Genomic DNA, 17014 nt, shown 5'->3' with positions numbered 1-17014 from the left:
TTTTCCTTTTTTTTCATTTTATTTCTCGGCCCACTGGCATATGGGCCGCATACAGACGTGGCCTTCACTATAGAAATACGAGATATGCGGCGTGTAGAGTCAGGACTGACGTTTCAACCTCAGGGACCGTATTGATCACGCATTTTTATGTACCGGGACCGTATTGAAGCAATTCGCAAGTTTCAGGACTGAGTTGGAGGTGGCCAGCAAGTACGAGGACTATAGATGCAATTATCTCTGTGTTGCTGCACAGTCATCAGAATGATTCTTCTTTCCTCTGTGTCATAAGAAGAAACATATAAAAAGAGAAAATGTGCGAAGAAAGAAGCATGTGGTGAGAGGCAGCAACAAAAGAATCAAAGAAATTATTTGCCGTCTGCAAAACAGCCCTCCGAAACCAGTTTAAGACGTGTTTCTTTTATACGTTCGGCTACTGGGCTCGAAATCATAAATTAGCACCCAACATGGGCTTTTATGTCCAGCCCAGTTCTGGGCCCTTGACGACTTCTTCTTCTCTGTTACACGGCCTGCTCTTCATTTCACCAGATCCCGCATCGCGTCAGTGACTAGGGCGAGATGAGCAGCCGCCGCCACCGCTCGCCGTCGGCGGCGCCGCTGGATGACGAAAACCTACTCCCCGAGATCCTCCTCCGCCTCCCGCCGCAGCCCTCCTCCCTCCCCCGCGCCTCACTCGTCTGCAAGCGCTGGCGCGGCCTCGTCTCCGACCCCGGCTTCCTCCGCCGCTTCCGGATCCACCACCGCCGCAGCCCTCCCCTCCTCGGTTGCTTCGTCGAAGAACCTCACGGTATCTCCTTCCTGCCTGCTCTCGAGGCCCCCAACCGTCTTCCTGCCTGCCGCCTCTCTTTCCAGTCCGGCTACAATAACCGCTTTAAGCTACTCAACTGCCGCCATGGCCTCGTGCTCATCGCCGACAAGACGCGGCACCACCAATTCCTCGTGTGGGACACCATCACCGGCGACCAGTACCACCTAGCCGTCCCCGCGCTGTTCGACACGGAAGAGGTGGTGCTGGTCAACGGGGCGATGCTTCGTGCTGCGGGAGACACCCATCACTTCCAGGTGGTCTGTGTAGCAACACGCAGACTCGATCTGCATCGTCGACAAGCAGCGCTCGCCTGCGTTTACTCGTCGGAGACCGGCGCTTGGGGTAACCTCATCTCGACGCCCATTCAGTCCGACCTCGACTCCCAGTCAAGCCTTCATCTCTACTTATTCGGCATCACAATTATGGAAGCGCCCGCAATGCTTCTCGGGGACTCTCTTTACTGGACTCTTACTGATGATTCATCAAGCATCCTTGAATTTGATCTTCTGAGGCAGAGTCTGGCTGTAATGCGGATGCCCAAGGATGTGTATAAGTATGAAGGTCACATCACGGTTATAAGGGCAGATAGTGGTGGGCTGGGTTTCCTCATGCTGACAGACTTCACCCTGCAATTATGGAAGCGGAAGATTGATTGCGATGGTGTTGCCTCATGGGGGCTGGAAAAAACTGTTGAACTGGACAAGCTACTTTCCCTTAATCCAGAGAAGGGCAGCATTATGATACTTGGGTTTGCTGAGGAAAACAAGATGGTGTTCCTGGGGACATTTATCGGCCTCTTTGCACTCCAGCTTCACTCATTGCAGTTCAAAAAGCTATCCGAAAGGACCGAAACCAAAAGCATATCTCATTGCCATCCAATTGAAAGTGTGTATACTGCAGGTAATAGCATGCCTTTCACAATTTGGCTATGAACAAAACAGGTTATTTTTTGGATAACTGGTTGATGGAATGTTGTTCACATCCTTTGGTACTAAGCTAACAATTCTAAGCAGCGTCATATCGGTTATTTATATTGCAGTGAGTTGGAGGAGAGTCTTGCTGTGAGTTGCAAGTCTATTGGCACCAGCATTTAAGAAAAGAAACTGAGTTCATTTCATATTTTCAGCCTAGATTCATTTACTAATATAATCTTAATCTGAATTTTCATGATCAATTCTGTTGATAGGATAGATTAGTATGAGCATATCTGTTGTGTGTGATATGGCGTGAAATGAGCTTAGAATAATTCTAGATAACTTCTCTTTTCTGATTAGCTAATAGTATGAGCATATCTGTTGTGTTTGATATGCTGTTTTGAGGGTTATTCCTCAAAGTTGACTAGAAGTGTGGTTTTGTCTACCCATTCCTAATGTTGTTTCAGCCCTAAGATTTTTTCTTCCTTTCTAAAATTACACCCATAGGCTTATCTGAATATCTCCTTGGTGCCTTCTCATATCTACTTGTTTTCTTTTGGAACATAATTGGTTATTTGACTTATTATCGTTCTAGAAACAGATGTTGGTGGTGAACATGGTCGAGCTGAACTTTTGAACAATGCATAAGGTGACTGGCTGATCAGATACACTATCATGATATATTGGTTGATCAGGTAAGCTTATCTTCTGCATGTAAGTTGAGGTGTCTGAAATGTTATTTTTGTTGTAAAAGAGGCTACTTCTACGAGTACCAAATGTAAAGAGAGGACTCCCAAGATTCTCTATACGAGCCTTTGCTAAACCGTTGCTCACCTGGCTACCTCCCGTCATGCTCTCATGGCAGTCTGCTTCCTGGATCTCTTCTGTACGTGTTGCTTCCTCATCCCTTCCCCAGCAGCTTTCCACCCCGTTCGTAATGTGCCTTTACCCAGCTACTGGATTTGCTCTTTAGCTTGCCCTCCCTTCTATCATACTGCATTGTTGCGAGTTTATTTCATCCTTAGTTCTCCAGTTCCTTCAAGCGCTTCTCTCCCTCTAGCTTCCCAGATGACAGTTGACTCGGGACCCTTTCCCATTCCTTACTGCTGTGTTCGTGCCACCTCATAGATGAGAATGCAATGCTAAGTAGTAGCAGAATTAAATACTTCCCTTTACTATGCCTTTTCAACATTTTCTGGTTGGTACATTGCCTTCGATTATTTGTTTGTGGTTATGGATCTATCAAGTCCTCTATTTTGATTTTTATGTTATCCCTCTACACAAGTAATTGATAACTAAAAAATCTCTTAGCATTTGGTTTCGAATTTCTTTGGTTATGCAGGCTTATAGCTATGCCATTTAACCTGGCTGCTCATTTGGGATTGTTATAATGCCTAGTGCTACATTTTACACTGTCACAATACACCAAGAGCATGTCCTCATTAGATCTTATACTACTATTTGTTGTTTTGCCTGCATTACTAATTTCTTATGGACAATTATGCTATTTAGCTGGTTTGCTTAAATATTTTCTCAACATATGTTAGTTTGTCTGTCTAACTGCGCACATGTAATTGGTCATTTGGCCATTAGCCTACAATGTAGCTTGTCTGATCCAAACAGATTATTACATGGTTTATGTGCAGTCTTTTTCTTCTGTTTTAGTTACCACAGGTGCTTAATAAATTTTATTGAACACATGATATAAAAATTACATGGCTAGATTCATCACCAAAAGTGCTTTCAACAAAATTGCACTTCGTCATGTTTTATATCATATTATCATCAAGAGTAATGGTTAAAGTTTTGACTTTTGTGTTGTGCATAGTCTTATAAAAATGGACTTCTACTTGGACCAAAGTAGTATCAACGTATATGCCCATCAGCTAAAAATCAAATGTTTCTGTTTACTATTACATGAGCCCCTCGTAGTAATATGCACATGCACATCATAACATAATGTTTCAAACTATCTCATAAGGTAGGCTGTTCAGTGTTTGACTCCAAGGCCACTGATCATGTAGCTTCTCCTTTAGTCAAAGCAAGAAACTTGAGGATATGTTAACAATAGAAGGCATACCAGTACAAATTTACACCCTCCGTCCCACAATAATTGTCTCAACCTTATTACAATTTTGTACTAAACTTAGTACAAAGTTGAGACACTTATTTTGAGACGGAGGGAGTACTTATTTATTTTCAACAAACCACTGTCTTATTGATGTTTGCAATTTCTATTGTTGGTTTTGTCAAGTAATGCTGAGAAGATTCAGCTTTGAGCTTTTGGCACTAGTTCCACAATGATAATTAAGGAATGCTAACTGCCTGAGTCATACCAAAGTTGTGAGATGACTAGGATGGGATGTCTCAGGCGATAGCCTAGTGCCAACCTCGTCAGCAACGATGATGGCGACGCCTTCGGGTGCCGCTTCCCTTCATGGAGGTGTCATTGGGGAGCTACCGTTGCCCGCTCTTTCCTGTGCTCCGGGCAAAAGCCTCAGATCCTTCTGTTGATCAGACGACGGTGGCATCTTCGATGTTGTCCCCCCCCCCCCCGGTGCGTTGTTTTGGAGCCATGGATCCGCAGCTGGTGACCTGATGTTTGGGTTTGGAGCAGTTGTTGGAGTGTTCGGTGGTGGCGGTGGAATGATCTGTGGCGGCGACCGGTGCCTTGGTCATCCTGGTGCTGATGGATGACCTATCTCTTGGGGTCTTATGACGGTGGTGAGATCTCGGTGTTTAGTGCCCTTTGAAGGCGCCTGAGGTATTGTTGCATTGCATAGTGCTCTGGTTCCTCTATTTGTCATGGTGGTTCCCACTCTTCTCGATCTGCCCAGTGGTGATGGGTGCTAAGTTCTTGGTGTTGGCTGCTTGTCATAGGTCGTTTCTGGTTGTTCTTCTGCTGTTCCCTGTCACTTGTGTATGTTGGGTGCTACCTGCTGTAGCTGCTGTGTTGTATCTCAATCTTGTTTTACGAAAGTGATAATCTTTTAGGCCGCCTTTTGCCCGCTGTAGCAGCTTCACTAAAAATTTACATATTGGGCTCGGTGTTTGGTTGATGACGTTGTTTGCTCTGCAGGTACCTGAAGTAGCCGTTTTGGTGGCTGAGATGCAGAAACGGCTTGTTTGCTGTAGGTTCTATGCACCATGTACTGATCAGCGCTGTAGTTGTCTTGTAGGAATTAATTTCAACATTTTGTTTGCTCATGACTATAATGTAATTTGAAAATTGTGTTAATTCACGCATGCCATGTATTTTCTGTAAAAGCTAGTCAATTGGCACGAAGACGTAGTGACTTTCTTGGATTAATTAGATCCATGATGTCTCATGTGTGTGTGAGCTGAATTTTTATCTGCTTCTCACAGTGTCAGTAATGAATGTTCAGTTATTCTGCTTTCTTTCTTCAGACATGTGGAATCAGATGCGTTTTGTTATGATTGAACTATTTTAGAGTCATTGTGATCCAGACTGGAAGAGGTAAATGAAAGGAAAAATATGGATTAGCTTCTGCACATTGATAACCGCATGTATTTTTGAGATTCTGGGATAAAAGTTGCAGTGCCCGTCCCAGCTGAAACCCTTGTTACTGGCGAAATTTTGGTTGACAATCCTCTCCTCTGAGCATCCTTTTGTAAGGACAGGTAAGTCTGAAACATTCAGAGTAGTTAACTTTCAGCTCTGATGCATATTCAGAGCTGACAATACAAATTATGTACCAAACCAATTGATTGTTTATGTGCATGCACAACTCGTTTAATTACTTACATCCAAGAGATATCTTAAGCAGAAGCATGGAGCATCCAATTTGTACATTAAGCCGTTACCTATTGGGTCGACGTTACCCATTGGGAGATTGGTCCGGCACAAAATTTCAAGTCCCTAGTGGACTATATTCTGAAATTCGGCTGTAGCTTCATATGTATCTCTATATAGTGGAGCCACAATATCTCTATGAACTATGAAGATGAATGGATTTTGCATCATGGTGTCAGATGTGTTTGGTAGAGAATCTACAATCCCTTGCATTTGCGGGAGTATTACATATTCGGTGTGATCCATACCTCTGAAGGAACATGCACTCTCCAATTTTTAGGCACCCCTTCAAAGGAAAAAGCATGCTCGAAGACCCCTGTTTCCATGTCATATGACCTTACACCTCCCCATCCACGACAACGGGCAACTAAATCAAACGTCGCTGTCATCCAGGGAGATGAGAAATAGACGCATTTCGGTCTCAAACCAGGGAATTTCTTTGAGGGTAAGCACGCCGAGTGATTCAGTCCAACAAATATTGTGTGCTCCACCAAGTTGTCGGGCGATACCTTCTTGCATCCTTCGGGATGAACCTTGCCAATTAGAAATCTAACACGATCCACACGCTTTGCAGAAATGGCCCGGACTTGCAAGAGATCACCCCATGGCGTGGACACCAAGTGCCTGGTAAGAACACTTGAATAGGTCCTATGCGCAATGATCGCCTCCTTTGTGGGTCCACTCGATCCATCAAGATGATATTTCTCTACTATTCCATGGTACGTCACAGTGTAAAACCTCCCATTGTGGTATGCGCAGCCCGCATATCGATCTAGTTCCCTTGTAGTTGTAGCTATATTTGAGATCACCTGCCACCTGCCCTCTCCCGCCCTAACAAAAGAGAGCCAATTGCTAGTATCATAATGAATGATCATGACAATGTAGTCACCACCTTTGGATGGAGGTAGAACCATGTTGCCAGATATTTCGCATCGTCATAGAATTTATCGTCAAAAAGGCGATAACCTTCTATGTATCCTTGACTATCATATACTGCCTCCACAAATGAGAAATCGGTGATCGGCGGTAGGGACCATGTCCGAGGTGACGGGGTTGAAGAGAAGTAGATTGGAGAGTTGGTTCACCAAAATCAGCCATCCATGGGAAGCTCCGGCACATGCAACGAAACAACCCTTGGGAAAATCGACATCGTAAGACCTGTTGACGTCCACGAGAAGGCGGAACTTGCATGTCGCGGCCGAGCTGCAGTTTTTCTTGTTGGTTTGGCTCTCCTCCTCCACGAGATGGGTCCAAGACATGACCCACGGTCTGCAAGAAGATGGGACGCCGGCGGCCGCCGCGGCCCGGCGCCATGATGCGCAGACTGACGCGAAAGCGAGGGATTCCAGGAGCTGGAGGCGTTGGAGGATTCCGAGGAGGAGATCCGTCGGGAGGTCCGACCAACTGGACCTTGCGTAAGAGCCTGCCATTGTTGTAAACAAAATATTCTTCGTATTATGTGCTTGCCTGCAGGTTTTTTTTTTGAGGCAAGCTTGCCTGCAGGTTATGTATATATAGCAAGACAAACAAACAATCCGATACCATCATTGACAAAGGGGCCGGGCTCAGACAATGAACCTGTTGTGATGACGAGGGCACCAACTCGTGGGCTCTGCGTTCCCATCATTGACAAGGGGCCGGGCCGCATCAGCGAAGCCGAGTTGCGAGATGACCAGCTGCCGCCGCCGCCGCCGCTCGCTGACCCCGGCAGCGCTCGACGACGACGACCTGCTCTTGGAGATCCTCCTACGCCTCCCGCCGCAGCCCTCCTCCCTGCCCCGTGCCTCGCTCGTCTGCAAGCGCTGGCGCAGCCTCGCCTCCGACCCCGGCTTCCTCCGTTGCTTCCGGATCCACCACCGCCGCAGCCCTCCCCTCCTCGGTTGCTTCGTGGAGGGAGTCCACGGCGTCTCCTTCCTACCTACAATGGAGGCCCCCAATCGTGTCCCTCCCAGGCGCCTCTCTTTCCAGCCCGCCAACGAAGACCACTTCAGGCTACTCAACTGCCGCCATGGCCTCGTTCTCATCTACAACCGGACACGGCGCAGGCTCCTTGTGTGGGACCCCATCACCGGCGACCAGCACCACGTAGCCATCCCCGTGGTGTTCCATAACTTCCTTTTGAAGACGACCGAGGTCAGCGGGGCGGTGCTTCGTGCTGGGAAAGACGTCCAACACTTCAAGGTGGTTTGTGTGGCAACATGCTACGACGACGTACAAGCAGCTCTAGCCTACGTTTACTACTCAGAGACCAGCTCATGGGGTGAGCTCATCTCAACACCGATTCCACGGTTGACCATATTTGACACCAGAATTTCTTGGGATCAGCCTGCTGTGCTGGTTGGGGATGCCCTTTACTGGTTGCTTACCGGGGGTTCAGAGGGAATTCTTGAATTTGATTTTGAGAAAAACAGCTTAGCTGTGATACAGTATCCTGTGGATGTGTATCGGGATCAGTTGACAGTTATAAGGACATATAGTGGCGCCCTGGGTTTCCTCCACGTATCGAACTTCACCGCGCGGTTATGGGAGAGGAAGCCCGATTACGATGGTGTTCCTTCATGGGAGCTTGGAAGAACCATTGAACTGGACAAACTACTTTCCCTGCATCCAATGAAATTGTACCCAATAATACGAGGCTTTGCCGAGGACAACAATGTGGTGTTCCTGGGGACGGCAATGGGCGACATCTTTTCGGTCCAGCTTCAGTCATTACAGTTCAATAATCTACCCCAAACCGATGTCAGATCATACGTCCATCCATTTGAAAGTGTTTATACCGGAGGTAATAGCATGCCTTACAGTGGGTATATTTAAAACAAGTCATTTTTTATAATTAGTTTATAGAATGTTGTTTATATCCTTTGTATAAAGATTGAACTAAATGCCATTGTTGTCTGCCTATTTACATATGCAGGACTTTGTATATGATGTGCTAGTGCAAAGTTGCAAGACATTTCTCTCTTTAGATGGGATACATGACAATTGCAAGTTGAAGACAACTAAACCTAGACTGGAATAACTAACTGACAAATAGATAGCTCCATACGCTCATTTGAAAGTTTAAAGCTAAATATATTGTTGTCATTTGATAGTTATCTCCGTTGATCTTTTGATAATAGTAAATTAATAACAATTTTGCTTTAATTTCTATGAAACAATCTCATTTATCACGTGGAGGGGAGTCCTAAGGCTAGTATCAACTATCAAGTCCATTTGGTTCGGGATTTTATAATACATGGAGTTCATTCATATTTTTCGGACACATATATATAAAAATAATCTCAATCTGAAATGTCATGATCACTTCTGTTGCTAGGAAGTAGGATTAGTATGGACATATATACTTACTTTTGGATATGGCATGAAACAAGTTTAAGAATAATTCTAGCTAAATTCTCTCTTCTGATTAGCTAATAGTCAGAGTGTGCTACTTGTTCTTCATTTTTAGGGTATTAATGAATACAAAGTCTTTTGAGGGATATACTTTGAATTTGACAATAGGTTTGGTTTTGTGTATCTATTACTAATGTTGTACCAACCCTGAGTTTTTTTCTCTAAAATACAACCGTAGGTTTAGCTGCATATTTTTTAGATCAAAACCTGCCTGGTTCTATACTTATGTTTTCCAATAAAACCCCAGCTTAAAGTTTAGCTGAATATCTCTTTGATGCCTTCTCATATATAGCTGGCTTTCTATAGAAATTTCACCAGTTGTTTGACTTCTTATCGTTTCAAAAACAGATATTGGCGGTGAACGTGATAGAGCTAAACTTTTTTAGCAATACGCAAGGTCTGGATAGATATGCATAAGATGACTTTGACGAGGTAAGCTTATCTTTTGCATGTAAGTTGAGGCATCTGAAATGTTTAAAAAATTGATTTGGTTTTCTTCATTTCTCAAGTACAAAATATCAATAGCGGACCCCAAGATTCTATCTATGACCCTTCATAAAACTTGCTCATATGGTTGTCTCCAATCGTGTTTTCATAGCCGTCTGCGTCTTGGGTTCTTTTCTGTAGTGCAAGCCTTTTCCCTATAGCTTCTCAGACGGCTCGATGACTTGGGGCCCTTCCCAATTCCCTATTTTTGTATATGTTCGTGACTACTCATATATGAGAATGTTGTCATACTAACTTGATGTGATTTGCAAATATTTGTCAGTCTTATTTACTGGTTGCCATGGATATGATTTTTTTGTGTGGTTATGGGTCTATCAAGTCATAGTGTGATTTGCATTGTTCCTCAACACAAGTAACTCATTGATAACTAACAACACATGCACATAGGGCTTTGAATTTCTTTTACTTAGCCCAGGGCTTATAGCTATGCATTTTCACTTTGTGCTTCATATGGGACCATTGTAATACGTAGTGCTACATTTTGGATTTTCATATATAATGCTTGAGGAGCATGTGCTGATCAGATATTATAGTACTATTTATCATTTTACTTCTAGTTATTAAACTTTTATGGACATTATGGTATTCCTAGGCGGTTCACTTAATGATTTTCTCATCATATATCAGTTTGCCCGTCCAACCCTCACATATGTAATGGGTCATTGTGGCGATTTTCCTATATTATAGCTTGTCTTATCCAAACTAAATGTGGTAGTGGTTTCTGTCCGGTGTAATTCCATTTTTAGTCTTAAATTGACCTCTAGTCTTACAACCAATTTAAACCACTCCACTTTTAAAATGATATTGTAGCCATAAAATTATTGGGAATTATATGCCAAGGGAAATGATGAAACAAGTACTTCAGTAGGAGTTTATCTGAAAGAAAGACATCTGCAACCTCTCTTAGGATGATCTTGTCATGGACAAGAACATAACTCTTGTGAAAGATCCCAGCAGGACCTTACATTTGCCGTTGCCGCATTCGGGGCGGCGACTAGTTTCTTCTATTGCAGTTACCATAGATGATTAATTAATAATTTATATTGCAAACATGCTAAAAAATACATAACTAGATTCAACACAAATTGCAGCCTTTGATTTTTTATGTGGTTATAGATCTATCAAGTTTGAATGTTGTCGCTCTACACAAACAATTGATAGCTGAAAATTAATTAGTATTTTGTTACAAATTCCTTTGGTTATATGAGCTTATAGCTATTCCATTAAACATTGTTGCTGATCTGGGATCATTATAATACCCAGTGCTACCAAAAAATGCTTCCACCCTGTTTTATATATAATCCAGTGCTACATTTTAGATTGTCATAGTACTAGAAGAGCATGTCCTCATCATATCTTAATACCTTAGCCGGTTTGCGTGAAGTCCGATTTCTTCAATTTTGGTGGATAATTGTGCTCAAGTCACTATTTGTTTTCTTGCAGTTTAAATTTTAGTGGACAATCTTTCTATTCCTAGTCGGTTTGCTTAAATATTTTCTCAACGTATATATCTACTGGTCAATGGTTTGTGTGCGGTCTAATTTCTTCTATGTTAGTTACCATATATGCTTCATAATTTGTATTGGGCGCGTGATACAAGATTACATGATTAAATCCACAAGAAAATTTACTTTCAACACAACTGCAGTTCTTGTTTAATATTCCATACCTCAAATTATCATTACTTGACATTATGTTCCTTATGTGGTGCAAAGGTTTTAAGATTGACTTCTATTTTGGACCAATGGAGTATCAACATTATAACATATATGCCTATGAGCTAGAAACCTGATGTTTTGTTTTCTACACCATGAGCCCATGATATACTCATGATAAAAAATAATAGTTCAAATGATCTAATAAGCTCAATTGTTTAGTATTCACCTCTAACAACAACTTTAGCAGATCAGTTGCCATACTGGCCAATCGCCATAATAACTGCCAATATTGCGATTCTGGCAAAAAAATCACTCTAACAGAGTCGCCATACCCGTCAGATCGTCATCATTTATGAAGCGCCCTCCATATCCGGCCTCGCAGCCTCCATATTTGGGGCACAGATGAAGTGCACTCCATAATTCCTTGATATGGTGGGAACATTGCAAGAGGGAAATTTCATGGTAGGTGAGAATTGAGTCCTCACCTACTAGGAAGTAGGTAGCAAATGGATGCCATGTGAAAAGGGAAAACATGGAGGTTGAAATGGACCCCACGTGGAAAGGGGAAATATGGAGGCTGAGATATGGTGACTCTGGGTTTGCACGTCACCTGGGCAACCTCCAAATCCATATGGAGCCCCCATATGGCGACTTTGCTAGAGTTTCTCTAAGGGAATTATTTAAACCACTGATCATGTAACTTCCACCAAGAACACAGAGCATAAAAATTCAGAATATGTTAGCAACAGAACTTGAAAGGCATGCCGCCACCCATTGATTGTCTTCATATTGATGTTTTCTGTTAGTTTTTTCCAATAACGCTGAGATGATTCAACTTTGAGCTATTGGCGCAACTTCCACAATGGTTAAGCTTATGTCTACTGTCTAGTTCTTACAAAATTGTAAATTATGAGACGAATTTAGTGGCTTTTCCATGAACTGATATTTGGTTTAACTCATGGCATTTGTTGCTCCGCAGGTATCTGGACGAGAGGTGCAGAAATAGCTTGTTTGCTGTAGGCTCTTACATGTTGTGTAGCATGCACCAGTCAGCGCTCAGTGATGAACTGGACTTGTAGGAAATAATCACTTATTTTGTTGAGCCAACTGGCAAGGACTAGCTTCAGTTGATCAGTACTCCCTCCGTTCCACAATACATGCCTTCCATTTGTCAAAATCCAGATGTATCTAGACATGTTTTAATATATAGGTACATTCATTTTTGACAAATGGAAGTCAAGTATTTTGGAACGGAGGGAGTACCTTTCAGTTGGTCTTGCTTGCACCGTGTGCGCTTGTTTATATTTTCTTCCTATATACTTGATGTCCCCTTTGTGTGTGTATGACTAATGAATGTTGAAATACCTTTGATATGTGGGGAACTGGATGTGTTTGCTGATGTCTGAATTCTTCTGCGAGTGAAGCATACATAATATCAACAAACCGCCCCTGCGCATCGATGACTGCCTATACTTACTGTAGAACTGGCACGCCAAAGTGGAACACGCCTTGTCTCTTGTTGCATTTCACACACACATGCCGCATGTGCAAATAGCAAATAATCTTTAGAACAAGTGATTCCTCTGTGGAAAAAAACATAGGAGTATATTCTATGGTTCATGCAGACTGAGAGACCCACTCCTCCATCCATCAGTGTTAAGATCCAGTATTGAAACAAAACGGAGCAAAACATCTCCAGGACTCTTTCATGGAGCAATATTGCCCTTCTCTTTCTCTGAGGTGTAGCCAAGGCTATCATGAGTTTTGCTAAGATTCGGTTTAAATCCTTTTACGAGTTACTACCTCCGTTTCTACATCTAAGACGATTTGACGGTTTAAATTAAACGAATGGGAGATCTTATATTTGAAAACAGCGGGTGTAGCTTATAGAGAAAAATAAAATAAAAACATACAAGCTTGTTTGGTTGTTGTTAATTTCGATCCAGTCGGGTATGCCAAATTAGCCTCCCTGCAAAAAACAAAACATGCATACAGAGCAAAGGGTATTGTAAATTAGCGTCCTTAATATATCCCCGTTCCAAAATATATGTCGTCACGACCCCCGCGACCTCCTCTCGCGACCAACTCCTCCCGTGACCCCCGCTTCGCCTCCCCCGGCAGTGACGGGGGAACCCTAGCCATGCCGCCGCGGCCCCTCCCCACCTCGTCCCACCTCCTCGCCGCCGCCTGAGGCAGCCGCCGGGCAAGCCCGGGGCGGCAAGGATGATGGCGGCGGGGCCTCGGTTGTCCTACTTCTGCGTGGGGAACCTCGGATCTGGAGTGACGGCTTCATTGGCAAGGCACGGCGGGCTAGATGTCGTGTGGGTGGTGGATCTGGTGTCCCGGCCGCGTGGGCAGCGGGATCCGGTGGTCGTTGGCGGCTTCTGTGGCGGCCGGTGCGCGCGATCTGGCGCCTCCCCTCCTCCCCTGTACGGCGTGCGGGCTAGCCTGGTCGGTCCGCGCTTCCTCTTGGTCACCGGTTCGGTACAGGAGGCACTGGTGGTGGCGAAGATCTTGTTCGGGTGAAATCCCTGACCGACCATGACCGGCAGCGCCGATGGCGGCGCTGAGGGCGCCGTTCCCCTCCTTGGAGGCGTCGGTATGGACTGATCTCCTCACTTCACCTTTCCCTAGGTCTCTCGGGCGAAAGCCCTAACTTTGTTGGGCGGCGGCGGCGCTCACGGCGCCGTTCCCTTCTTGAAGGCGCCGCTTTGGGAACCTTGGGGTTGGGTGGCGCTTGTGGGTGGTGGGTGACGGCGGTGGTGCGGCCCTATCCTAGCATGGATTTACGTCCGTTGCTTGGAGATGGACTCGCGTAGGTCGAGGTCGTCGGCTGGCGTCAATGGCGGAGGACCTGCCAAGGCTCGCGTAGGTGGAGGTCGTCGTTTGGCGTCGTGGTGGCGTCGATGGTGGAGGACCTGCCAAGGTTGTCACCTCAATCTGCTCTGAAGATGGACCAGCGGAAGACAGCGGCGACGACACATGTGAGTGCGTCGGACCGGTTTAAGCCCCGGACCTGGCAGATGGCTCGGTCGGGGCCTCCGGCTTTAGATGTTAGGCATAGGTGAGATGTCTGGGTATGTGGCCCAGCTTGCACCCCTTCGTCATTTGGATAGGAGTAGCGACAGATGTTGCCAAGATGACGGGTTCAGTCATATTGTTGTTCTACTTTATAAGGTTCTCAAGAATAATTAATAAAATGACCGCATGCATCTCACAAATGCAGAGGCCGGGAGACATCCTCCTTTTCTAAAAAATTATATGTCGTTGGTTGGTTTTAGTAGGCTAAACTAGAGCCTACTAGAATTGACATATATTTTGGAACAAAGGTAGTACTTTTTTTTAGGGAAAGTCTCCTTGCATTGCATGTCAGCAGAACAGCAACCCTACAAAACTTGATTCAATGCCCCATCGTGTGTATTTTTTAAAGCCCCATCGTGTGTATGGTATGTATACACGACTGGACCCATCGTGGTGTTCAAAAGAAAAGAAAAAAGACTGCACCCATTGTGGGCTTGCGTCCACATCATTGAGAAGGGGCCGGGCCGCATCAGCGAGGGCGAGTCGCCAGATGACGAGCCGCCGCCACCGCTCGCCGTCCCCGGCGGCGCTGGACGACGACGACCTGCTCTTCGAGATCCTCCTTCACCTCCCACCGCAGCCCTCCTCCCTCCCACGCGCCTCCCTCGTAAACAAGCGCTGGCGCCGCCTCGCCTCCGACCCCGGTTTCCTCCACCGCTTCCGCATCCACCACCGCCGCAGCGCTCCCATCCTCGGTTGCTTCGTGGAGCGAGCCCACGGCATCTCCTTCGAACCAACTCTGGAGGCCCCCAATCGTGTCCCGCCGGGGCGCTTCTCCTTACGGTTCGAGGAAGGCGACCGTTTCGGGCTCCTCGACTGCCGCCATGATCTCGTGCTCGTCCACAACCAGACACGGTGCAAGTTCCTTGTGTGGGACCCCATCACCGGCGAGCAGCACCATCTAGCCATCCCGGCGGGTTTCGATTCGGAAACGAACGAGATCAGCGGGGCGGTGCTTCGTGCCGGGGGAGACGTCCAACACTTCGAGGTGGTCTTTGTACGCTACGACGACATACGACATGGACAAGCAGCGGTCGCCTGCGTTTACTCGTCAGAGATGAGCTTATGGAGTGACCTCATCTCAACACCCCTTCCATGGTTGAGCCCATTTGACAACACAATTTCTACGGCTCACCCTGCTGTGCTGGCTGGGGATGCCCTTTACTGGTTTGTTACCGCGGGTTCGGATGAAATTCTTGAATTTGATCTCTGGAAGCACAAGTTAGCGGTGATACAGCTTCCCGTTCATGTGTATGAAGAACACTTCACGTTTAGAAGGACAGATAGTGGTGTGTTGGGCTTCCTCCATGTATCCAGCTTAACCGCACAGTTATGGCAGAGGAAGACTGATTGCGAAGGTGTTGCTTCATGGGAGCTTGGAAGAACCATTGAACTCGACAAATTACTTTCCATGAATTCAGAGAACAGATGGTACTCAATGATATGCTTTGCTCAGGACAATAATGTGGTGTTCCTGTTGACAGTGGTCGGCCTCTTCGCGGTCCAGCTTCAGACATTGGAGTTCAAAAAACTACCCCAAACCAACATCGGATCATACTGCCTTCCATTTGAAAGTGTCTACAACGCAGGTAATAGCATATGCCTTACAATGTGGATATAATAAATATGAGTTATTTTTATAATTGGTTGATCAAATGTTGTTCATATCCTTCGGTACTAAGCCGACAAAGTAGTGTGCTATGAATTACTCATTTGCCTGAATGATGATCTCTCCAAGATGAACATATTGTTCTATGACGTTTGGTGACGATGCTTCAGTGGAGGCCATCTCTATTCATACACGACCAGATTATTTTTTGTAATGGTTGTAAGCTAGTTCTTATGTAGTTAGGTGCAAGCTCCCTGTCCTATGCATCTAACCAGTGCTCGTGTGAGTTCTAAGTTGAATGCTCGTGGCAAGCAATATGATTTCCCGGACACGGACCGCAACGTCGAACTTTGCCAAATCCACCCCAGAATTAAAGAGTGCCAATGGAGGTCACTTTAGAAGTAGCGGAAAGAGGGATCTTCATGGACTCCTAAGGGATGGAGAAAGCTGAACTGATATTCTTGGGTTTACATTGTTCTACTGTGTCAGTGGTTTATATGATTGAAGCATGCCGGGGGGGGGGGGGGGGGGGTGGGTTGGGGGCTGTATCTTTGTCAAAAAATTATGTAGCAATGTTGTTTTTATCTCCATTGTATTACATGGCAGATTGTCTATATGTCTCCCTCTTATTAGTTAGTACATGAATGACCAATACAATCGAAAAAAATAGTTCACACGTCATCATCAAGATCCTTCCCACTGGGCTACGTATTGCTGTGTATACAATAAAATAGTTAACACCAAGGTTAGCAAGTTATTTGTATAAAGATTGAATTAAATGTCATTGTTGCTTACCTATTAAAATATGCAAGAACTGTGTATGGTTGTGCTAGTGCTAAGTCACACTGCAGGTTTTTCTTGAGAAGGGATGCATAATAGGTGGAAGTTGAAGACAACTACATGAAAAACTAGGATGTCAAATATATAGCTCAATCTTGGTGTTCTGTCTCATTGGTTGTTTGATTCTTATCCTTTTTGAAACAGACATTGGCGGTGAACATGGTGGAGCTGACCTTTTTCACAATGCATAAGATGACTGCCTGGTCAAATGTGCTATTATGATGTATTGGCTGATCAGGTAAGTTTATTTTCTGCATGTAATTGTAATTGAGGTATCTGAATTTTTGTTGTTGTAAAAGATATTGTTTTCCTTTTTACTCTTTCTGAAGTACCAAATGGAAAGTGAGGATTCCAAGATTCTCTATTTTGACC

At 44.9% G+C, this 17014-nt stretch overlaps 3 protein-coding genes across 5 annotated transcripts; all 3 read left to right on the top strand.

Annotated features, from left to right (window-relative positions):
* The first annotated feature begins 523 nt into the window (after nt 1–523).
* LOC109732029 (putative F-box/kelch-repeat protein At3g17280) lies at nt 524–5144 on the top strand. 3 transcript variants are annotated; one of them, XM_020291222.4, is made up of 3 exons: nt 524–1726; nt 2336–2435; nt 4820–5144. In XM_020291222.4, the coding sequence occupies exons 1-2, from the start codon at nt 577–579 to the stop codon at nt 2386–2388; spliced, it is 1203 nt and encodes a 400-aa protein (XP_020146811.1). In that variant the 5' UTR covers nt 524–576; the 3' UTR covers nt 2389–2435; nt 4820–5144. The 3 variants fall into 3 exon arrangements, 2 of the variants coding, with proteins under 2 accessions (XP_020146811.1, XP_020146815.1); XR_012187095.1 differs by having other exon boundaries at nt 525–1726; nt 2342–2626; XM_020291226.4 differs by having other exon boundaries at nt 525–1726; nt 2342–2435.
* A 2078-nt stretch (nt 5145–7222) lies between these two features.
* Nucleotides 7223–8368, top strand: LOC109732070 (putative F-box protein At3g16210). The gene has a single exon (XM_020291266.1). It carries the CDS (start codon nt 7223–7225, stop codon nt 8366–8368), a length of 1146 nt encoding a protein of 381 aa, XP_020146855.1.
* A 6315-nt stretch (nt 8369–14683) lies between these two features.
* LOC109732061 (uncharacterized) lies at nt 14684–17014 on the top strand. Its single transcript, XM_040393341.2, has 2 exons — nt 14684–15782; nt 16787–17014. The coding sequence occupies exons 1-2, from the start codon at nt 14684–14686 to the stop codon at nt 16831–16833; spliced, it is 1146 nt and encodes a 381-aa protein (XP_040249275.1). The 3' UTR covers nt 16834–17014.

The sequence above is a fragment of the Aegilops tauschii genome, chromosome 6, assembly GCF_002575655.3.
Source record: "Aegilops tauschii subsp. strangulata cultivar AL8/78 chromosome 6, Aet v6.0, whole genome shotgun sequence".
Classification (NCBI taxonomy): Eukaryota; Viridiplantae; Streptophyta; class Magnoliopsida; order Poales; family Poaceae; genus Aegilops; species Aegilops tauschii.
The sequence above is the reverse complement of the archived record's forward strand: the minus strand, read 5'-3'. Positions and strand labels throughout refer to the sequence as shown.